General features: G+C 40.5%; 1 protein-coding gene across 2 annotated transcripts in view; it reads left to right on the forward strand.

The window, feature by feature from the left end:
* The first annotated feature begins 6,632 nt into the window (after positions 1–6,632).
* kcna4 (potassium voltage-gated channel subfamily A member 4) overlaps positions 6,633–25,320 on the forward strand; it is an 83,134-nt gene continuing 64,446 nt past the window's right edge. The window contains exons 1-2 of one of the 2 annotated variants that reach the window (XR_002292479.2): positions 6,633–8,241; positions 8,419–12,065. Coding sequence is in view for 1 of the 2 variants with exons in the window: in XM_020712002.2 (XP_020567661.1) it covers positions 9,026–11,086 (2,061 nt within the window). In the remaining variant the exon portion in view is untranslated. Of the gene's footprint in view, positions 8,242–8,418; positions 12,737–25,320 lie in introns of those variants that run through there. The other variant, XM_020712002.2, reaches the window with a different exon arrangement.

The following is a 25,320-nucleotide window of genomic DNA, read 5'->3' on the forward strand; positions in this document are numbered from 1 at the left end:
AAATTCCTGGGTACAAAATTAATTTTGACAAATCTGAAACCTTAACACTGGGGAGTCACAGGTTGGGAAGGGACCCTCCTACAAATTTTCCTTTTAGGTGGTCATATGAAAGGTTTTCATATTTAGGTTTAAGGATATCTGCAAACACCTCAGAGATGCAACAAACTTAGAGAAAACCAATATTCAATTTTACACAGGATTCAATATACTCCAGAGGTTTTACATAAGATTCAACCACCTCTCTGTATAAAATGTAAAAAAGCTGTTGGATCTGACTACCACTGTGTTTGGCAGTGTCAGTTCATCTCCAAATTTTGGCAAAACGTTGCTACGGAGCTCAGCTCAATTTTTCATAGATCTATTTCCCTGGACCCTATTTTGTTTCTTTTAGGCCAGTCAGGGAGGTTGCCTTTGTTACCTGAACAGATGAGGTTGCTCCAAAAACTTTTACTCCTGGCTAGGAGATGTATACTTCTACAATGGATACAAATAAAACCTCCATCTGTTGCACAGTGGTACAGAGAGACTTTTAAAGTTTTTCCAATGGAACGCCTCAGTGCTCTGTTAAAGGGGAACTCCGACATTTTCATCAAGATGTGGCAGCCTTATCTGGATCACCTTCCTCGAGATTTGTCTGATATACTTTGTAAAGGAGGCTCACATTTTTTATTTCTAAGTATTTAGTAACTGTTTCAAGAAAACACCCCAACATGTTATTGTAACCTATATGTGTGCACCTTTTACTATTGGATATCTGCTGTGCTGTGCTGGTTTGTGTTGTGTTCTTTTGTTGAAAAGTTTATAAAGTATAATCACAAAAAAAAGTTCAGTTGATTAGAAACTAAATAAAAGCACCCGTTTCTCTTTAAAGACCCACTTCAATAAAAATTGTGGTTTTGGTATTTTTATCTTGTTCTTGTAGCATTTTTCTCGTGATGGAGGTCAATAATTTAGGGCTAAAACAGTATGTTTTATTTCAAATCGTGATGGGTCAGGAGCAGATGAGAATCTGTCCACTTGAAAAAAAAATAGATCCATGAATGTCTTCATTTTTATCGTCTGAGCTGCCATCTGGCTCAAAACTGGAACGACTGCATAATGCCGATATTGCCCTGCATTTTTTTGCTACACTAATGTTAGCTTAGGATTGTGAGGAACTGTGAGCTAACAGGAGAGACTGTAAACAAAAGCATGATGGCATATTAACGCAGGGTTACTTCCACCCCAACAGTCTTGCCCACAACCCAAAGGCAAATTTCTAATGAGCTTCTGCTGCTCTGCAGAAAATATGTCTTAAACGACACAGTTTTTTTTTTTTTTGCAAAACACTGGATGATTATACTTAATAGACCACTGGGAACAATTTTACAATAGATGAAAATATAGTTGGTTTGGGACTTTAATCAGAAATGTAGAATGAAAAAAACTCCTGAAGCTATGCTCAAACTGCTCTGGGTAACCCGTGTACAAGCAGCCACTCTCAATGAAAAGTCATGTAAATGCGCGTAAATGTGCATTTTGGGCTTCCATGTTCAAAACTCTCATAAATAGCTACGCAACATAGCTACACAAGTTTCTAGGACTGTTTTCGGGCTCTACACAGAAAGCACTCGGTGCTTGAACCCACGTTGAAATTTAAACCAGGTTGAACTTTGACCAATCCTTGATGTCGGAATAGAGCTGTGAAAGACAAAGCTTGGAACAAGCTTCACAAGATTTGCACCATTTCAACATGTGCACCAAGCCTCTGCCAACTGTAGGTGGCGGACATGCGCTGGTAAACAATGGAAAAAAATGTAGAAAAAGGCCCTCCCTGATTGTCCATTGTGAACACTATATAGCGGAAAGCACGTTCAAGAACCCGTGTTTGGAATGTTTAGCACGTTTAGGGGGGGTGGCAAAGGCAAGTCACACGGCTGGTGTGTCCTTAGCTTAAGAGGTCAATGATTTTGTTTAAATCTGATTAAAAACAAAAACAAAAAAGTTGAAAAAAATCAATCCAGGAGGTTTATAAATGCCATTTAGATAAACAATCATGCGTGGGAAACAAAAACATGAGGCATTGCTAAGAAATGTCAACACTTGCCGATCAATACAGCAGCTTTCCTTTATGCTGTGGAAGAATCTTTTTCAATACTCCTGTTGCATTTGCAGTGCAGTGAGTCTGCAGTGATAGAAAAGCTTTACCTGGGCAGCAGCCATGAAGCATCTATGACCTCCCTGTCTGCCCTCGCAGCCTCTCGGGACCCCCATTCCTGCATCCTGCTGAACTGCCACACCCGTTTATCAAGACTGCAGGAAATCTGCTGCAGGCGCTTCCTTCTCTGAGGTGTGAAATGTCAGGTGAAATACATCATTGTTAGCATGCATTCTGTCCCTAATGAACTTAAGTCTTAGCTGGTTAGTCTTGTATTTAGGGTAGAACAAGTCGTTTGGCATTTTTTGACATAGCAGCTGGCAGTTCCAATTGAACTGAGCTCAAAGAAATCAATATAATGATTATGGAGCTAAAACTTGCATGCATGCACTGCATTGGTATTATTGCTACATGCATACCTTATTGAGATTTCTCCTAAATCTGGAAAAGCAACATAAGACTTATACATTTTTGCCAATATTACAGTATTAAGAAAATCGATTTTCTCTGCTGGAGTTGAAAACAAAACTTTTCTTTCCCACAGCAATGGTAAAAAAAAAAGACCTTCTCCTGCAATGCTGCATTATGGGAAGAAATTTGCAGGGAAATCTTTGTCATGACTACTTCTGGAAAAAGGAAGATTTGGTTTGACTGCAAAGTGTCAGAGAAAAACATGAATACCTTAGGAATGGAAAAATCAATGCAAGTCTTTTGTGAAACTACAACCCTGTTTTTTTTTTTTTAAGATTAGCCGACCCAACTGTGGCCAATAAGCTGCTCCACTGGAGCAACTGTGAACAAATGCCTTGCTCAAGTGCAGCACAGTGCAGTGACAAGAGTGAGTCATATACTGCATAGCATCTGTGCCACTCAGGTTTGATTCTAACTGGTGGTTAGTTCAAACTGTGGTTCTTTTAGAACCACAACCATATAAATAAACCCATTTTAGATGTAAAACAGTCAAATATTTATTACATAACTCCTTTGTAATCTATACCTGATCGATTTTATTGAAGTTTGGAAAACTATAGAATATTCAATTTTAATTTTTCAAAAAATAAAACGTTTAAAAAAGCAATATGTCTAACAGGAAGTAAATCCAGGGACCCATCTTCTCCCTTGTTTTTTAATTAATGATACTAAAATTCACAGATTTGGTCAAATATTTTATTTTAAAATTAATGCATAAAATATGTCATCAATGTTTATCCCATAATATATAATATACATCAGAGACCATTTAAAAGTTACAATTTAAAAGTATGTGCAATCTTTAAGACACCTCACTTTGGAACTACAGGTAAAGAAAAATGTGTATCAATACAGGAAATCAGTTTATAGAATGATCTTCATCCACAAGTCAAAAAAGGTAAATCAACAGATGTTAAAAATGTAATTTTCCAAAAATTTAAACAAGAATTTGAGGTTGTTTTGACTATATTTTAGTTATATTTCAAGTTTACTCAATTGAATCCACTTTTGTTGGTGTTTACTACCTGTTCTAATTTTTTCAGAACATTTGTCTATTTTTTTCAAAACAGAACAGTTTTCTTCTTTCTGTTCCCCTTTCATTGTCAAAAAGAAGGGTTATGTGTTGTATTGTTTTGTTTTTGTAACCGCTGTGTGTAAAAAGAACAACAAAAAATAAAAAATTGAATATCAGCCAAGATAGTACTGAAATGAATTTTTTTTGTAAGTCTAAAATGTTACTTTCCTCAACAATAAATTAATATTTTTAATATTGTTTTGTGATAAACAAATAAATGAATGGACAACAAAATAAAAAAATATTCCTGAAATTAATTATTTTGTAAATGTATAACGTGACTTTCCTGGACAATAAATTGTATTGTTGTAATCGTTTTTAAAATAAATAAATTAAAAAATGGTACTTTAGAGCATGAGTCAATACTAAAATGAATTTGTTTTTTAGACAAAAAATCTTTTTTTGTGTATTCTTACTTTTATCTTGTCTTTATTATTCATTAATGACACAAACAGCATCTACACAAATGACAACTTTGAAAAATCAGTTTTAACATGACTCCACAAGTTGCATTAGTGTCTAACACTGAAACATCACATTGCCACTTCCTTTCTCTGTATTAGCTTCACCTGTTTCACGGCCATAGAGGGACCGGCATGCGTCCCAGCTGTCGTTCGGTAGTCAGCGGACTGCACCCCTCGCACAGGCTGCTAGTCCATCACAGCATTGTAACTTCATCACCTTTTATTATTACTGACCTCACAACTCCCCCTGGTGCTGGCTGAGGAGCATGCTCAATGAGATGCGCGGGTGATGAATGTGCGGCTGCACATGCTCACAGGGAGAGCTCCTCTGGTGTTTTAAAAAAAAAAAGGTTGGAGGACAGCTGTGGCGGCAGCAAGCATTATTATTGTTTGCGCCGCAGCACTCATCATTTCTGAGGTTCAGACAAAGCGTGTGAATCACAATTCCTTTTTTGGATTAAAGGGGGCACAGAAAAGTTTAATGCATTATAGAAAGGGGTGGCAGAAGCAACCATAAGAAACCCTCTGGAGGAAATTTACAGCCAGAGATTTGGTGAAAAACCCTGGAAGATGATTAGCATTCCTTAGAGGGATATTGGATCTAGAACAACAGGCTGTTCTGTCCTAATTAGAGCTTTTGATTCAAATGTATACTTGAATGAAAGAGATTAAAGTGAAATGGCTGCGGCTGCTGATTCTTGTGGATCCCACCGGGCCTGCAGGGGATCTGCAGAAAAACTAATTATTTGCACAATGAAATTCAACCTGGGAGGTTGGAAAGGTACCATGTATGCAGGCGTTTTCCTCTATCCAAATAAATCTAAGGTGGCAACTGGGTGGATGATCATTAACGGGGACTCAACAGTTATCTGATCAGTTGCTCCTCTGCCTGCCTTTAAAATCGTATTAGTATCTGTGCAAAAAGGCTGCCTACGCTGAGAGAAATGCAGTGATGCATGTTTTCCCAGTGACCTTCTTCTACTGTACCGTTTCCATTAAAATAACTAAAATAAGAGCACATGTGACCAAAATGAGAAATAAGAAGAATAAGTGATCTTAAAAAACAAAAATAATCCTAAAAGTCAAGCGTTTTAAGTGGTGTTATTTCGGCAGGGCTTTGTGGTACAAAAATTAGACATATTTGGTCGAGAATACGATTTTTAGCAGTATCTCTGAATCTATGTTCACATCACTTTCGGCAACATGTATTAAAGCGGCCACATCCAAGGAAAAGTACACGTGCGTAAATGCGCGTTTTGGGCATCCATATTCCAATTCCTAGCGTTCATGCATTGCTACACAAGGTTGTCCAACCATTTTCCAGCTTTACATGCAAAACTCATGGCCATTGGTGCCAGTTGGTTTATCTGGTGAACCCAGACATGGCGACAAGCCTGGCCACGAATGTGTTATTTTTTCAAATAAAGACAAACCAATACTACTCTCCGGACAAGAGGGGGATCTACTTCCAATGCAAGGACGCTAACAAGAACCGAACCGTTTAGTACCCAAATCGCAAGATTTGCTCCGCTTTGACATTTTGCGCCAAGCCTCTTCCAACTGTAGGTGGCGAACATGCAAAAGTAGCTAGCAAACAGTAAAAAAAAAAAAAAAAAAAAAAAAGAGGAAGAAGCCCCTCCCTGCTTGCCCAGTGTGATACCATAGGCTAAACGCATAATGAATGTCAGGGATGTTTGTAGCTTTGGTGAGCTGGAAACGGAAATTTTGAAGAGTTTTAAATTTTCTGAGTGAAAAAATAACATAAAACTGTTAAGACATGAAAAAGAAACAAGCTTAGTGCATAATTTAGAACTCAAAAATTATTTTTGTTCAATCTTCAGAAGGTAAAGTGACAAAATTTGAATTGAGGCTTGCTTAGGAAAAAGTGAAATGTGGGTTTTTAATGGCTTATTTTGTAAGAAAAATAGTTGAGGAGTTCCAAAACACACATGTGAGAGTTAAAACACAATACTGTGATTACTGCATTGCTTACATATATGAAGTTTTCATTATACCTTGGCCCAGCTTTGCACACTTGCACCTTTCACTTACATTGCTGTCAAAAAAGGACTTTTTTCATTCCCAGATAGTGATTATGTTTTTCAAATACGTCTTCAATGTCCTCATTCTAATCAAAGTTGTATGATTAGTACGGAACAGATCCAGTATCGCTTCATGCCAAATAACTTTTGGTCGAAACGATGAACGAATGTCATCATCCAATCAGCAATGTCCCATAGTCCCTACCTTTTCCAGGTTCATATTCTGTTTTTTTTTTTAAACATTTAATTTTGATTTTTGGAAATTACTTTTGTTTTCCAAAATATTTCACTTTTATTTTGTTTCCTTTTTTTTTCTTATTTTGTTTGGTTTGTGGAAATTCTTTTGGATTTCTAAAATGTAATGTTTTTTTTCTTATTTGTTTTCCTTTTTAAATTGTGGTTGGGATCTTTAATTTATTTTTGCATTGAATGATTTGTTGGTGTAATTTCCACTTCAGGGCCACCATAAAGGCAATGGACTCATATTTCTTCCAAAGATTCAGCGAGACATACAATGAGGGCCAGATGCTTGCGGTGGAAAGCTTTAAAATGCTCTTGGTACATCACACAGTCTGAAAAAACATCAGGAGTGGCACAAAGTCGCCCTGGTTTCTACTGTTTTCTCTTTCAAAAATCTTTGAAATGCGCCCAACTGCATTTAACCTCTGAACTGCATGTTTGCAGCTCTACAAAACAGGTAATGCTGCCTATTTGGAGAAGACATTCTCCCAACTGTAGGAGAACCTCAGATGTCATTCTGGATCCAGAACCATGGTGGTCCATAAAATCTCCACTAGACTCTCCGTCCATTCATCGCTTAATCCAAACCTTCAGAAATGACGATGCTTGGCCAGTAATTTTCCTGTTTCACATAATTGGTTTTACCTGTTGACTCTGTCTGCGTCTATTTCATGATTTACTCTCCAATATGTTCAATCTCATAATATGATAATTAATTTCACTCCCATACCAGATGGTGTTCTTTTTTCCCCTAATTGAACCTCAGAGGAAAGCAGACAAAGGGAGCCTTAATGGTTTTTGATGTTTCCTCATGAAGGAAACTAATAAACATACACTTAAGGATTAATGAAGGTGTAAATTTCAGAAGGAAAACTTGATATTGGCGGGCTTTAAAAATATCAAACCTGATATTTGCATCTACTTTAAAGTTCCCGTCATTTCATTTCAATTCTGCATCAAAAAGAATAGATTCCTCCCGCCGCTTCCTCTGAGCCAACATGGTAAACAGTAAAGGTACAATTCTAATTTCGTGAGGAAGCATGCGCTCTGGTCTAATCACGTGGTTTTGTGAATGAAAAGACAGCGCTGCCATAGTTATTTTCGGGGAGAGAAGCGATGGTAAAGCGGGAGAGGGGCCTCAGCATTGAGACTGCAGCACGGCGCGCAGTGACGCGCTGCATCCACTGGGGGAGGACCGAGCACCGCCTGCGCGCGCTGCGACGCAGGAACCACTTTCTCACCGAGATTCTCCATCATCACTCATACAATGGGAGGGATACAGGAGCATAGGTAGGGATACAGAGGCAGACAGACAGAGGCGTGATGCTCACACTTAGCCGTGGGGACATTTACCCCCTCATCAATGCCTTGCTAAACTTTCCCCCACCCTTGGTTCTTTTTGACCGGGATTGCGCGGAGCAGTCAGTAATGCCAACTCCCTAATCGCACACCTTATTCTACTCCTCCCTCCTATTTCCCCCCCTAAAAGCCGAATGTTGCCTCTATACAGTGAGCGATGCTGCAGGAACGGGGGCCGAAGTGCCAATAGATCCTGTTGAATTGAGACAAGACGTCGAGACGCAGCCAAAAAAAAAGTGTCATCTCCAGAGTGCGTCAGAGCACGGATGTATATACTGGATGTGGATTTTGGTCGCTGGTTGGACACGACGAAGGATTTGGGTATTTTAACGTCCAGAAATTCTAACAGGAATTTGAGGAAACATGTGCATCCTCGCCTCCTATTTCTTCTCCTCCTCCTCCAGCGGATTTGTTTTGGGTGTTGAGGCGGTTTGATTTGGCACCTTTTCAAATGTAAGTATGGATGAAAGGACACTTGTATGTGGAAACCCTGTGCGTAATGTTCGTTTTGACGTTTTTCTATTCGATATTAGCAGTCTAATGATATTATTAATGAAGTTTTATAATCTGCATGATGTATGTAGTTTTCTTGCTATAATATTTACACCTCCCTCTTCCTTATTCTTGCAGGATCTGCTGTAAACATGAGGAATAAAAGTAATTCTGCTTAACCGGGAGTCTACAATACGGCAGACAATATTTTTTGTACCATTTTTTCTTTTGCTTTTCCTCTTATTTTTGGATCCCAGCACATGAGAATGGCATCATCGGGTGACCACGGCAGAGCCAAGGACGCATTTAGGCGCCGATCTCTGGGAAAATAACCACCTGATGGGCTCCGGAGAAGCCGCGGACAGACTGCTTTGGTGTAGCTTGTTGACTCGGTGATTTATAATGCTGTGCATATAGAGGAGGGGGGGCTGCAACTTTTGTCAGAGCGTCTGCGTAACAGGCTATTCCACCGGCCTCTGGATTTTTTTTTTTGTGATGCTAATGATGTCATGCAATCCTAGAGTGTTTGTACCAACATGAGAAGATGGGGCTTCATAACCCCCATTATGTGAGTAGCTTCACTGAACCTGAAGCAGACAGATGTTTCTTGACCTGACCATCTGATTGATCAGAACGGTTCATGCCTTATTCACCCTCCCTGCGCGCGCCGGGCTCCAACTTTTCTCCTCTGCTGTGCGTCCACATCACCTTGAGGCGTTTTATATAGCGCTCAGACAGACTTAAAATGGAGTTTGCTATGGTGGGCGCGGATGGCGGGTGCAACAGTCACCTGCCGTACGGATATGCCCAAGCACGGGCGCGTGAGAGGGAGCGCGAGAGGGAGCGTCAGGCTGCTCAGTCCAGAGCGGCGGCTGCTGCGGCGGCGACCGACGGGGGCCCTGCTGCGGAGGGAGGAGGAGGAGGCGGCCATGGAGGGGGGTCCATCTCCACCACCACCTCCTCGAGCGCTCATCTCCTTAACAACCGCCAGCATCAGTCTCGCGCCGCCTCCTCCTCAACGAGCGCCAACATCAGCAGCGGCGCCGCCTCGCGCCCCTCCTCCTCCTCCTGGCACCAGCAGGATCCCGAGCAGCAGCAGCAGAGAGTTCTCAGAGAGCGGAAAAAGCAGCGCGGCGTCGGACGGTGGAGACGCAACCGGGGGACTCTCGGCGGAGACCTGCGCCACTCGGAGCTGGCGCTGCTCGGATCGGAGGAGGACATCATGATAGAGGAGGAGGAGGAGGAGGAGGAGGAGGCTGAGGGAGCAGAGGAGGAGGAAAAGGAGCAGCAGGGGGGCCGGGGAGACAAGAGGTCCAGCTTTCTGTGCAACATGGACGAGGATGAGGAGACCGTGTCGATCACGGACAGGCGGCCCCAGTCCGGGTACGAGAACGCCTACAGTGAGTGCGGCTGCTGCGAGAGGGTCGTCATCAACGTGTCGGGTCTGAAGTTTGAAACTCAGCTTAAGACTCTCTCTCAGTTCCCGGACACGCTGTTGGGAGATCCCGACAAGCGCATCCGATACTTCGACCCGCTCAGGAACGAGTACTTCTTCGACCGGAACCGGCCGAGTTTTGACGCCATTCTTTACTATTACCAGTCAGGGGGGAGACTAAAAAGACCCGCCAACGTCCCGTTTGACATCTTCTCCGAGGAGGTGAAGTTCTACGAACTCGGAGAGGAGGCGATCCTGAAGTTTCGGGAGGATGAGGGCTTCGTGAAGGAGGAGGAGAAGCCTCTGCCGGAGGACGAGTTCAAGCGTCAGATCTGGCTGCTGTTCGAGTACCCGGAGAGCTCCAGCCCTGCCCGGGGGATCGCCGTGGTGTCCGTGCTGGTCATCGTCATCTCCATAGTCATTTTCTGCCTGGAGACGCTGCCAGAGTTCAGGGATGAGAAGGAGTATCTGCAGCCGCGGGACAACTCCTCTGAGCCCGACCACGGATTTACGCCCTTCAACGACCCCTTTTTCATCGTGGAAACCGTTTGCATCATCTGGTTCTCCTTTGAGTTTATAGTTCGCTTCTTTGCGAGTCCCAGCAAGACCGCTTTCTTTAAAAACATCATGAACTCCATAGATATTGTCTCCATTTTGCCTTACTTCATCACCCTAGGCACGGATCTGGCGCAGCACCAGGGCAACGGCCAGCAGGCGATGAGTTTCGCTATTCTGAGAATAATTCGCCTCGTCCGGGTGTTTCGCATCTTCAAACTGTCCAGGCACTCCAAGGGGCTGCAGATCCTGGGTCACACCCTGCGCGCCAGTATGAGGGAGCTGGCCCTTCTCATCTTCTTCCTAGTTATAGGTGTCATTCTTTTCTCCAGCGCGGTGTACTTCGCCGAGGCGGACGAGCCCACCTCTCAGTTCACGAGCATCCCCGACGCGTTCTGGTGGGCCGTGGTCACCATGACGACGGTGGGCTACGGAGACATGAAGCCCATCACCGTAGGTGGGAAGATAGTGGGCTCCCTCTGCGCGATTGCGGGTGTGTTAACCATCGCGCTCCCGGTGCCTGTCATAGTGTCCAACTTCAATTACTTCTACCACAGGGAGACCGACAACAACGAGGACCAGACACCTGTGGTGGAGAGCATGCCTCCAGGATGTCCGTATTTCCCCGACTTTCTAAGGAAATTCAAAGGCTCGCCCTCGGGCTCCTCGCTGGGGGATAAAGCGGAGTACATGGAGATGGAGGAAGGGCTGACGGAATCGCTATGCGGGTTGGACAAGAGCCCCAGTAAAGGAAACGGCACAGACATAAGCAGAAAAAACAGCACTAACTCTAAATCTATTCAGACAGACGTGTGATTTTTTCTGAAAAGACATTTTTTGCCCAGCATCAGGTGACTACCCCTCAACTTTTACGCTCCATTCAACCCCTCTTACGCACTCATCCACCCCTTTCACAGTGGCAGGAAAATGCTCCATTCTTTTTCTTTTTTCCTCAACACCAACTTCAGAACCATATTGTATCATCTGAGCTGCGGGCTTCCAACTCTAACATCTAAGTCCAGTTCCACAGAAGAGACAGGCTATGCATTCGCACTTTATGAGTTTTTTTGTCACATCCGAGGGGTAGGGACGATCATTTTGCTGTTATGCAATAAAGTTATCATTTGTTTGCACTAAATTAGTATCTGCGCTGGGTTTGGGGCAAGTTCCTGTAGAGACAGAAAACTGTAGGCCATGCTGGCAACATTTTAGGAATAACTTTACGGAAAAATGTTAGAGAAACTTCTAAAAAAGCAAAGTAACATAGAAAACAACAGCGTTTAAACCCTACCAAACTGTACTCCATTGAAGAAGAAAATAAGACAGAAGAACTACCTTTATCTCTGTTCCAACACTTAAAATATGAATATATATCCATAATTGTTATATATCTTTCTAAAGAGGCTTTATTTTAAATGAGTCAGGGCTACATTGAGATACGTAGTTTAAAAAAAAAATCCCCTTCCTATCCTAAACTAAAGTAAATCATCACCATGACAAGAGTTAAGCACATTCATCATCATTTATGGCTGGAGAAATGACTCGTTGCAGGTCATCTGGACATTTTTGGAGCCTTGAGACAAACCCCTCCCCACCTTTTTTTTTTTTACATTTTCCTCCACTTTCATTCAAACCACCTCAAAGTGACAGTATCCCTTTACAAGATGGAAGATTATAGCAAAAACGACTGTTGTGGAAAATTCTTCAAGGAGAGTTTACGCGCAATTTTTTTTCTCAAGTCAATGCACAAGCGTACATGGCTCAGAAAACCAGCGGAATAAGGATGTCTTCCAAGGTATGTGACTTTTACTCCTTTTTAATTGACACAAAACACACAAACAAAGCCTCTAAAAACAGGAACCACTTGAAGAAAATCCATGCAATGCATTTGTTATTTTCTCGCCCTTGGATGTATCTCCACTACCTTGGTAATCTCTTAGACCCCCCCCCCCCCCCCAAAAAAAAAAGAAAAAGAAGAAAAAGATGCATGGATGCGCGTGCGTAACCGTGTGTAAAACACGATATGAACGCTGGACGACTATGACGCACATTCCTGCCAACATCAGTTAATGTTTCTCCTGTGCAACTTTACAGCTACCCTCAGACCTCATTTGCAACAATATCACAGCGTTTTTCATTAATAACGGGGGCAATTATTTCATCCATGATGACATCAGGTCAACTTCAGGGGAATTGTACTTAAACTTTTGTAAAAAAAAAAAGCAACACCTCATAATTCTGAAGCTCATTAATACACAATCTGAACCCCATTTTTTATCTTCATTTAAAAAAAAAAAAAAAAAAAAAAACATCACTCAGAGTAATCACTGACACCGTTTTTATACTCTTGGCTGTTGATAAGAGGTTTTGCAGAATCCCAGCTGCATTTCTGTCTAAAGTAACACAAACACTGTAATTTAATGAGATTTTGTTTTTGCTTGATGAAAGTATTTTAAACCTCCAAAATAAAAGGAAAGAGAAAAGAGGAAAAAGAATCATATCAGGGTTGTCTTCCAACAGAATTCTTGCTTTAGCTTCTTATTAACTTTACTAGATAACTTACTTTGTGTGTGAGAAAAGAGGGGAGAGACTATGTGTGTGTGTGTTTGCAGAATTTGGCACAAGTAGGATGTTTTTACAACCATCTGCTGAAGCAGGAACGTTTCTCTTTGAGCTTCAGCCAAAGAAGAGTTCACATGAGCAAAGGCTGCATGACAAGTTTGTGGCTTTGTGGTCAAATATATATCCTGTACTCAGTTAAAACGTCAAAACTCTTAGCGCTCTTCATCCTTGAACAGTAAAATAAGAGAAGCTTTAAACAAGGAAAAATTTACAACATAATGGATTCTGAATGAGATAAAGGAGGGTTATTTCATGCGATCGTACTCTAAAACTTTACTGCATCTCTCAAAGAAATGAAGGAAGGTTAGTTTTGGGAAGCTACTGCAAAAATAATACCAGACGTGTTGAGCTTTACCTCAAAAGTTCAACAAAAACAAAAGAATAAATAGAAATTTACCACCTGGTTTCAAATATGCAAGTAGGCAAGATGCTCATTTTGGAAAAGTGCAGCAATGATTTATACTGCAAGTTGCAAAAAAGTGGAGAAGCATTTGTTACTGTCAAAAAGTTGAAAAAGGTAAGCAAAGGTCCTGTAGAACTTTGCTGTTCTTTGATGCCAAAAGGCTCTGTAATGTCAGCAGCCAGAACGTTCCTTCCAGTAAAATGGTTCTGTGCATCCATCACTGCGTCAGTCAAAGCATCAGCATGTACTCATTTATAGCGATGAGTGTTTGTGTATTTTGTTTGTGTAAGGTATTTTTTCATTCCCGCCCATACCTGAACCTCACACGAACCAGGATCTCCCGCTTAAACCTCACAGTGAGCGCTGAGAGTGTGTGTGCCTCATAGGAAGAAATACAGTTGAAAGTGTTCTTTAATCAGTATGCGGGTTAGATGCTTTGTGAGGCTTGTGGCTGCTGACTGGACTGTGAACACAGCCTGTATCATCTTCAGCCACAGGCACTGGATGATTCTGACTGCTCATGGCGTTCCGTTGTCACGTGCAGGCTCAGTCTTTGCAGTGTAAATTTAAAACATATGGCTGAGCCGCGCGACAAAGTGAGAGTTATTTAGGGTTATTTCACGCAAAGGTATTCAGTGTCCGTTCAAGGACACAGAGAAAGGGAGGAGAAAAAAAGAAGCCGGGTGGGACAAATATGAGAATAAATTTTGTTGTAAAAAATGAAGGCCATAAAATACTTTCAAGTGTATTTTTTTGCCAAATAAAAACCTGGACTGAGCTTTTCTTATTGTAAAAATTTGCCACCAATTATTTTTTCTGTGTCACAGAAAATAGTTTCACTGAGCAGCAATAAAAAAGTTAAACTTCTTTAAAAAAAGTAAGATAAAAAATATATTTACTTTATGTTTTAGGCAAAAAGAAAAACCCAATGACTATTTAGCTAGATCTGATTAATTTTCCCTGCACTATAGTAAAAATACAGATACTATGTTCATACCTCCTTTGGAAATGCATGTTCAGCCGACTACTTTCAATGAAAAGTCTATGTAATCACGTTTAAAGCTTCGTTTCGGGCTTCTGCTTTCCAAACGTTTACGTTAACAAGTCGCTACACAAGTTTCTCAGACAGTTTTTGGTTGTAAGTACAAAAAGTGTGTCTAATGTGTGTTGAAAGTTAAACCAGGCCAAACTTTGACCATTCAGGGACTCAGATTTGGTAATGACGTATGACTGGAGTTCATGTTAATTTACGAGAGAAATAATAATTGCGGTTTGTGTCCAGTCAGAATTCTAAGATCATTTATGGAAATAGAGCTGTGAAAGAAAACACCTGGAAGAGTTACGAGAATTGAAACACTTGCACTACTATTGGGTAGCGACAGTCCAGTCTGAACACCATGTGCTAAAAGGGCATCACATCCCTGGTGTGTATGTAGAATAAGAAGTTGGACTGTAGGGGATCATGTTGCCATGCTGCCCATTGAAGAATCTTTGACTTTACAGTTTGTTAGGAAAACAAAACTAAGGAAAATATTCAATATCAAAAAATGAAAATAGTTTTAAAACAGACTGAAGCTTCATCTTATCTAACCTTTTATTTCACGTTTTTTCCCCCCAAGATAAAGGAAATAAAACACTAAAACACACTAGATGCTAGAAAAGTTAAATAGGAAAGCCTTGTCAGCCACCGCTAACAACTCTATAAAAGTCCCACTTTGATCATCTTTTAAGGTCCTTTAAAACCGTTCCTTCCTAGCGATCCTTTAAATATGTTTATGCCCTTTTTAGCCAAAGGTTTTCTAGGACATAGTTTCTGCAGAGTGGCAGTATAGCTCATGTGAAGTTTGCCTCTCAGTTGTGTACTCAGAAATGCAATTTCGAGCTTAATTCTCTTTATATATGTCCTCGATCGTCAGAAAAATGCCACAAGATAATCACCAAAAACGCCATCAACACAATTTTCATCGGAGTGGGTCTTTTTAACCCTTGTGCTATCCTAGGCACTTTAACATTGGGAGTTGGGTCATCTAGACCCACTAGACAGTGCGCTGAACCTTTTTTCTTCAATGATTTGTGAACCTCACTGGTGTCCATGGATTACATGAAATCTTTCCACCTTTATCCACCTTTGTCATGGTAGGGCGAACACGTCAATGTAAGGGTGGGGTCATCTAAGACAGCGCAATGGTTACAGGTTTATAATAAATGTTTTTGCTTTTCTTTTTTAAACCATATTAATCTTAAAAAAATAACATTTTTTGGCTTTGATCTGAAATTGTTCTTAACGAAAAGCCATAAATTATCAGACCAAAGAAAAAAACAGCCAAACATATTGAACAAAAAAAATCCTCTAAAGGTCACTGGCTAGGTTATTTTCATAACAATAGTCATTGGTTTGAAAAAAATAAAAGTCATATTTTCAGACCTTTGATCTACAGCATTTTACTTTTGCTCCACTGAGACCACAGACTGAAGTCTAGAGGTCACATATGTTCTATATGAAGACCCCAAAGGCTTTGGAATTACTTTTAAAAGTTCAGATTTAAATTGGGAGACTGACATAAAATACAGCACACCAGTCACATAAGTATGACTCACTGACATAGAGAGGTACACAAGCAGAGGTTAGGGAAGGTTTTAATTATCACATGTTATTAAGTAGCAGCCTTGGGGATCTAAATAACTTAGTTATATTTATGTCCTGGATTAAGGTATATTAATATATTTTAGTATTTTTGAGCTTTAGTGCACAACCTTTACTGTAAGGGAGGGAATTCCCTAAAGAACCCAAGGCCTAAAGAGGTAAAACTACATACAGCTTGCACAAACTAACATGTCAAAGTCATTAACAAGAACAAATACCTTAAAAAAGTTTGCACGCCACCTACTTAAACTTCCAGCAGTCTAGAGTCCTCCGTTTGGTGACTCCTTCAGACTGAAACAACCTGCTCTGCATAGCAGACGGCAAATTGTGCTGACAACCATAGGTCAAAGTCACAGCTGACCCTGCTGAAAAATGGCCCATTTGGCTTTTCAGAAAATGAGTCTCACCTGAAGCACAGACGTTCATCCATCTTCTACATCTGTGGGTACGTGCGCAGGGTCACCAAAAGCTGGTCCCATCCCTGAAGACACCAAAACAAGCTGGCCGTAGTCTAAAGCAGATGCATCTAAAACTGGTTACATGTCAGCAGTGTAAATCCTACAAAAACACAAGGAGGTTGCTTTAGTGGCACGACAACTCACTGATAGGATCATTTTCTTATGTTGTGTGCAGATGTGCATCAAGACACTCTGCAATTACAACACAGACAGCACTCCATTATAGAACATGTCATCAATATCATTAACCTGTGACTTTAAAGGTTAATGGACACCTCAGTGTAACAATCACTCCCAGACTAAATCTTACTCATAATAAATATAAAATTCAAATTTTCGGCGTGAGGTGATGATGACACAGCAGCTTAAAATGGGCTTTCTTTTTGAATTTCTCAACTGATACTGAGGCAGAACATTGACATGTTCAACTCTGGCTATAAATGTGACATGAAGCACGCCGTGAAAGCCTGAACCATCCTCCACTTTGACGGTTGCTTCTGCGAAGTGCTTTCATTTCTGATAACGCACACTTTGAAGGGCATCATCCCGCTTATACCGTGGTTGTGGTCACTTACAAAATATATAAATATTCAAACATTTTTTAGTACTTTATTCTTTTATATTTTGGGTTTAAATCGCTGTCACAAGAACAGGCAGATGTCTGGTTCCAATTGCAGCAGGTTTCTTAGCTCAGCTAAAAGTCCACAAAGCCAAATCAGAGTCAGGGAAGAAGGGGTTGACAACAGGCATGAGATCATCAGAGAAGAGAAGGGGGTAGGTAGGATCAAGGCGAGAGTCAGAGCAGACGAACAGAGACAGGGTCAGGAGACAGAAGATCAGGTCCAAATAGAGCGCTTGGTAATGAAGGCAGAGTGGCACAAACGGCACCTTACACTGAGCTTCACTCAGAGCTTACGGATGCTGTGGTTGATTGAATGAATGAGTCAGGTGTGCGGCTTCCAGGAAGTGTGTGCTGGGGTTGCTGGGAGCTGAAGTGTGGCTAGAACTCTAGAGACGGCTCCCGCCGGTGACCAGAAAGAGCTCTTACTTCTTATTCACAAAAACCGGAGTATTTGATACATGGTGCGGCACGTTAATGTAAAAATGGCTGAGCCGACTCCGACCGCAACTGCAGCAGCAATGGAAAGCGATATATATGCCGATTGTCACGATAGGTCAAACAAAGCATCAGTTCAGAGAGAAAGTTCACCTCTCACTGCTTGTTTTTGTCCATTTGATGAAGCAAAAGTTTGTTTCAGAGAAGCCAGAGCAGTGATATGGAACAATTAAGCTATGTGACTGGAACTCCTTTTTTAGCCGTGCATTATCACTGTAGATTATCACTTCTTTAGGCACACCCAGCAGCCAATCAGAATCCTGTACCCCCCCCCCCGACCATGGTGTTGTGTGCCTTATAGTATGTGCACCTTACATATGACATTAATTCATTGACGGTGCGACTTTTAATGCTGAAAATATGGTGTAAAAACTATAGTCTTCAGTGATTTTTTTTCAAGATTATGCTAAATTAAGTGGAATTAAGTGGATTTAATGGTATGTTACAAATTAGTGACCTATAGCATGAAGAGGCAAATGATGCTTTGGGATGTATGTTGGTGAAGCTTTACTTCTATGTAGACTGCAAAGTCAAGATACTATGATTTAGATTTTTTTGACACATAGTGTGAAAATAAATGACAGGTTGATAGTGGCAACTACCGATATTTTGCATGGATAATGTTCTACTCATCTCTTTTGTTGTAGTTCATCAGAAAATCAGACAACAGGCGTGACATCACACTCGTGTGAAGAAGACAAAGTGTTGCCTTGTGACTTTTCTATCTTCGCCGCAATTCAATGAGTTGCTCAGCTAAGTAAGCCCATTCATCACCAAGATGAACATCTCACTGCGGTAAGAAAAAGGAACATCTTACTGTGGGCCACCTTAGCTTTTATGTAGTTTTAAAGGGATTTAAAAAAAGCTCATGTCCAGATGCTTAGCAGTGCAACACTAAATACATGGAGCCACTATCTCTGCTGTTTTTCCAGCAGTTTAGATATTTTATTGTTGGAAAACACTCTGGACTTATAACAATATCTTAGCAGCTTTGTGGTTCAACCTGATTTTTCAAAAACTTTTTAAAACATTACTGCAAGCTAAAAGCTTTGCATTGGTTATTATATTGTAACTACAGAGCACAAAGTGTAAATGTTAACTTTTCTCAGTTTCCTAACTATCTCTTTAAAATCTGTGAAAAGCAGATGGTAAAATCCCAGCAGTTTCAATTTCTGTGACCTAATAAACCTTCTGATATTGACTAAAATGAAGTTAAACAACTTTATTTTTGGATGATATTTAACAATTTTTATATCAATAAATTGTCCTTTTTGGTATTGAATTTGGTTAAATGGCGCTAAATGTGAGAGATGTAAGGCAGACATGACAAATACCAGAAGAATTCTTTTAATCACAGCTCAAAGCACGACTTTAAAAACACAAAGGATAATTTAATAAACAGAAGGTGAGATGGTAAAATGGTCAAAACTGGTGTAATAGAACATTTTAAAAGAAATTAAATTGTAAAAAATGTTTTGCTCCCTGCAGATTACACATTTAGCAGGATGGGTGCACCCCTCCATCTGCCACTCGTTTGGCCCCTGTGTGTTTTTAGAAAAGGGCAAGTCAGAATCTGATTTGTCTTTGCTCCTGAAGTTCGTCTCTATATTCCACTACAAAACGAGGCTTTGGTCACCTGTTCATGAACTGCTGTTATCAGGCAGTGGTCCCCAACCCCCAGGCTGTGGGCCAGTACTGGGGTGTTTTCCATATAACCTGATTTTGAAGGGAGTTTTATTTTGGAAAACTACTGGATTCTCCCCACCACATTCAATTTTTGTGTGTGTGTGTGTTTATGTGTTGCATTGTAAAAGTCAGATGAGGCTGAAGTTGGTATCTGATGTTTCAAGTTCCATTTTGACAGTTATGGGTTCAGAAAAAATCTAAATCACATTTTACTGGTTCCTACATTAAATCTAGAGTTCAGGTTTAAAGGACTTATATCATACGTTGCTATGTCCATATATATGAAAATATATATTACCTTTGGCACACTAAAGAACAGTTTTTTTTAATTTAAATTTTAGTTTTTTTGCAGCTCATTTAAGATGACTTGATTTCTGAGGCTCCGCCTTTCTCTCCTTGTGGGCGCCGCCCATTACATGACGTCGGCCTCGACAGCGTATCTGCATTTCTTCCACGAACAACATCCGAACTTTTGCAAAGATGGATGTGCATATTGTGCATATAAAAGGAAAGTGTTTTGCCCATGACCTTCCTGGAAGGGGCTGTTCTCACTTTGTGACGTCACGTTGTGAGAACATTGTGTTTTTGTGGATTGGGAGGGGCTGGTGCTCAGGGCGCAGGTTTTTAGAGGAATACTCAGAAATGCTTGAATGGATCAAAAATACCGCTTTGGGGTTGTTTTTGTGAGGAAACAACACTATAATACACTTAAAGTTGATTTTGCATGATATAGCCCCTTTAAAGCTGCTACAGATATTTTCCAGAGGATGAAGACAAACTTTACCCTCAAACGTTAAGGGAACCTAGAAACTAAAATCAGATGCAGACTGACCGGCCTCATACAGGCCGGTCCATGAAAAGATTGTATGACATTACACCGGTCTATGACCTAGAAAAGGTTAGGGATCACTGTTATTAGGGATTCACGTGCACATTGTTCACACGTGTGACAAGTTCTCTGATTAGATTTCATGGCTGTGTTTGTGGTCTCATTCTATTGCAAATCTTTAAGAGTTAAGATGCTGAGCTGGAGGGTTTCAAATCTTCGCTGAGCATTGCTTGGTTAGACTGACATTACTGTGTGGAAGATTGGGAACAGTTCAGAGTACAAACGAACGATCTTGCTACTGTAGGATGAATAATTCCCAACTGTTCCAGAATGGCCTCCTAAGCCTTTTCAGGTCGGTGTACCGATAAACTGACTTTTTTGAGATCATTGCAGATAAATGCTTGGTTAAAGCACAATGCATGCTTCAGACCATCTCGTGCTCAGTTTTTAAAACTTTATCTTTTGTATCTAGAATGTGTTTGTTTTGATAGAAGAAACCAGACTATTTAAATAGAGTGAAGTTCATGAAGATGACTTACAGCACAGCAAATAGGTTACTAAGTTGTTCAGGAATGTTGTTCCAACTGTTTACCCACGGGCCAAGATAGACTCTTTTTTTCCCCAAAAAATTAATAAGTGGAAAAGTCATTAATCAAGCAAAATACCATAGCTTGGAAAAACATATTTTTGCTGGTGTATTTGGAAAAAAAAGAAAGAAAAAGTTTTGTTTTAAGTACTGATTGTGAGTAATCCAGTCATATGAGCCATTATGCTTCACTGATAAAATCAGGATGCTTGGAAGTAATCAAAGCAGGAAGGATAACAGCTATGAAATGAGATGAAATTTCATGAGGGAGGAATGCCTTTCCTTTCACGGGTTTTGTTAGAGCGTAAATCAGGCCTTGAAGATGGCTCTGCTGCCAACACACGCAACAGACAGTCCCAGATGTCATCATGTGTTTATGGTAATTGTCTTTGAAAAAGTAAGACGACTAAATTTGTTTCGTTGACACCTATTAAAAAAGATGTGCTTTCCAATGTAGACATGATTTTTTTCTTCTTTTTAATGTGGGCCAAGGTAAATGCCTACCATTCTGCAACTTCTTTGCAACTTTTTTGTATGACAATGTATGTTAGAGCACGTAGATAAACATTCAAACATTTCTGTCTTGCTTTTAGTTTTATTATGTAACTTTAGGAAGTTTCTTTATACCCACCCCCCAATATAAATATAAATGTATGTGTGTCTCTCTCTCTCTCTCTCTCTCTATATATATATATGAATAATTTTAGCATAGAATGAATTTGGATCACATGCTTCTAATGGTCATTTGGTAAACTGCTCCTGACTTCTTTTTGTTTTTCACATGATCTTCAATCTGGAATCGGATAGATTTCTTTGTCAACCATTGACTGTACAAGAGAACTGGACTGAGTAAGTGTGACATCACCTATAGACAATGGCTTTTTCTGTCTCCAACCAAATAAAGTCAATTCAGTCACTATTTTCCAACACGGATGCTGCCATGTTGGAGCCAAACGTTGTCAGTAAGCAGTTATTGGTGTGAGTTGGTCTGAGACAACATTTATATGGCAACCACGTTTACCAATCAGGAGTGAGTTTGTTGGAAGGCCACACCCCTACCTTTTGAAAGCAGGCTCTGGAGAATCTGTCAATCAAACAATTCAAATGTTCAACGACCGCATACGTTCATTGAGGCATCTGATTGGTCCATTTACAGCTTGAATAACTTGCACTACAGAAAAAATATTTAAAAAAAATAGGATTAGCAAGAACATGTTAAAAAAGAAGCAGAGCAAGAATGTATGACACTGTATAATGACAGAGTAAAAGCTGTAAATTTCTCTATAGAAGTCTATGGGATTTTGGCTTCCTGGAACCAGCGTGTTTGGAACATGAGGGGGGAGGGGTCAGTCTGTCTAGTTCTCATAAACAGTCAATGGTCTGGACTGAACAGAAATGACAGTGGAGTGAAGACGGTGGAAAGTTGTCAGAGCAGGTATAATAAAAACAGTCACAAACTTGGTGTGTCAATTTTCCAAGGAAAAAACAATCCGCAAAAGCTTAAAAAGCAAATCTGATAAAACCTAATAACAGAGAAAAAAAATGGAGGAACTTTCACTTTCAGTTTTTAGTTTGTTCACAAAGGTTTGTTTACCAGTGATTGTGACTGAGGTTACAGAATTAAGAGCTTTACATGATAAAACCCAAAAGTCCAGTCATGCTGGATTATGAAAAACACTATGCAAACTTGTTGAAGAAATTCTATACATAGGGCTTTTTGAACTATTTGCTGTATTTTAACAATTTATAAAACTTTTTCAACAGAATAAGTCAACATATGAATGAAATGTAGTGCAATTAGCCACTGTTCAAAGCTTAATTTTCCACAAAAACTAACTGTCTACAGCCCTAAATTACAAGTGATAAAGCACACCTGTGCCGTAAATTCAAACCGAACAGCAGCTACATAACGCACCTCTGTTGACAGGTAGCAACATGATTCTTTCCAATTGGCTGCATTAATATAGCAGCGTCTCAGGCTTTGGCATCTTTCTTTATTTTCAGTGTCTGGATTGTGCCACTAATTACACGTAAAGTTTAATACACCACAGTGTTACATCTGTCCACCCACAAACAAAACATCTACTTGTGTGTCGTGACTATTTCAGAAACAAAAGCTTCAGAAACAGAGACACTGATGGGGTTTTAGTTGGTTTTGAAACAAGGGTCAGAAAAATTAAGGACTGATCTTTTTTAACAGTCTTATACCTGTGGCATTCACTGAGGGATCAAAACGTCGATTAGGTATGCTGTCACGCACAGACAATCTGGGGCAACAGAGGATTACAGATTTGTTGTGGCATTGGGGAAGGTAAGCATTTCAAAGATTTGTCACACCAAGTTGAGGATTTTTACCCCTCATTTTCCAGAGTGCAAACTAAAACCCCACAGCACAGCCACTTTCTATGAGCAGGCTTGAGATTTGATTAAATGGAGCAGCTGCTCAGCTGTGAAGAGTTTTCCCTCCTGCCCCTCGCCGAAGATGAGCCAGTGAGCAGAGGACGAACTCTCTAATAGCCTTGTAAACTTTTTATTTCATGTAGATGGTGGTTATCAAATGACTAAAAAGACTAATAATCAGATTATGTTGGAAAAAGGATAAACACAATAAACTGTCCTTCGGGAGACACCACTACAGGATATTTTAAGCTTTAGGCTACATTTGCATTGCCCTCAGCAACGTGCGTTCAAGGATCAACATCCGATGAAAAGTCAATGCAAACGCTTCTGCGTTCAATAATCTCGCATTAATGTGTCGCTACAGAAATTTCCACAACCGTTTTCAAGCTTAACATGCAAAACATTAAACATTAAACCAGGTTGAACCTTGATCAATCACGGACTCAGATTAGGTTGTGAAGTATGGATGACATCCCCTTTAGTTCCAGGAAGTACCAACCGTTTAAAAATTGATCACGGACAAGAAATTTATACAGTAATTGTGGTTTGAGCCCGGACAGAATTCTATGACACCAAGTCTTTCTTACTGTATATCATAATATCATAATAGAGTTGTGAAAGAAAAAGCCTGGAGGAAGATTGGGGAGATTTGCCCCGCCTTGACATTTCACTCCAAGCCTCTTTCAACTGTAGGTGGTGAACACGCACTCATAAACTGTAGAAAAAGAAAAAAAAGCCCTTGCCAGCCTGTCCATTGTGAACACCATGGGCTAAACGAATGTCTGGTGTAGCATCAGATTCATGTTGACTTTTCTGACATTTCAGTCAAAATTGGTGTTTTTGAGACATTCTGCGTTTGAATCACAGTGTAATTCAGAAGGTTTCAGGGGCTCTGAACAATGTCTGGACCCTTACCAGACCATGAGAATAATACATCCATGATTTATTATGCATTCCATAATTCATTCATTGAACCTGAGAGCCTTTTAAAGGTCAGGGACAAGAGCATATGTGACTCTTAGAGTGTTTGCTACAGGTGGAAGATTGCATTGAAAAGCAGATAGTAAAGATTTTTAATTTGTCCAACCAACCTCCCATTCAGTTTTATTTTAAACTGTCATGAAATACTGTCTGCATAAAATTTTTCCTTTTTAATCTGATTCTTAAGGAATTAAGATTCCTGGTAAGCGCTCTTGCTTCACAGCAAGAAGGCCCACGGTTCAAGTCCCGGTTTGGGGACCTAAACCAGGCTGGGGGACCTAAACCAGGCTGGGGGACCTTTCTGTGTGAAGTTTGCATGTTCCGTGCTGCATGGGTTTTCTCCTGGGACTCCGGGACTCCCACCGTCCAAAAACATGCTTCATAGGGTAATAGGTTGATCTAAATTGTCCCTAGGTATGAATGTAAGAGTGTGTGATTGTGGACACTCTGCCCTGCGACAGACTGGCGACCTGTCCAGGGTGCCCCCAGCCTTCGCCCACAAGCCATTAATTCCCTTTCGGGGTCACGGGATAGGCTCTGGGGGCCCCATGACCCCGAAAGGGAATAAATGGAAGAAGATGAATGAATGAAAAAAACAAGAATGAATGTTGGATTATCCCTTTCACATACAACTCGATGACTGTCAAGTTGCTTAGTCATGTGTCAAATATCCATCCGCTACTTTCTTAAACCGGCTGCACCGACTGCTTAATAGGCTATATGCACACTCACTTCCGCATTCCAAGTCGGCCAGCCAGGTTACATCCGGCGTCGACGGCGCACATAGCGTCAATAACAACTATGGCATTTTTCACTCGGTCCCTTCAAGATGTCCCAAAGGTAACGGTCAACGACGTGAGTCGAATCATACAAAAGTTATGTCACACTTCGACAACCAAGAAAGAGAAGGGCTTCAAATTGTATGTGTCAAGCTACATCCACAATTTTGAAGGTAAGATCTGGACGTGTTCTGTGTTTACATGCCCATAGCATGCATGCTATCTAGTGCTAGCGCAGCAGGTGCAGCGTAGGCTATGTTTACTATTATGTGTCAATCACAGCCAATTTTCCTAACGCCTTTGTCAATGTCAGTTTCAAACAAGGATTCAAGCACAGGAGAGGTAACGATTAGGGCTGAGTGCTACAGATCTATGAGGAAAAGCCAAAAGCCTCACAGCTTAAGCGTAAGAGAAAGTTATACTGCAGGTTCAGCGCAGATTGGTTCATGGTTCATGAGACAGGTTACGTTTGGCAGATCAAAGTTTCTGTGAATCATTGCATCTAATAATGCTAAAGGTTATTTTAAAGACAAATTTCATTTACC

The sequence above is a fragment of the Oryzias latipes genome, chromosome 3 (genome assembly GCF_002234675.1).
Source record: "Oryzias latipes chromosome 3, ASM223467v1".
Classification (NCBI taxonomy): Eukaryota; Metazoa; Chordata; class Actinopteri; order Beloniformes; family Adrianichthyidae; genus Oryzias; species Oryzias latipes.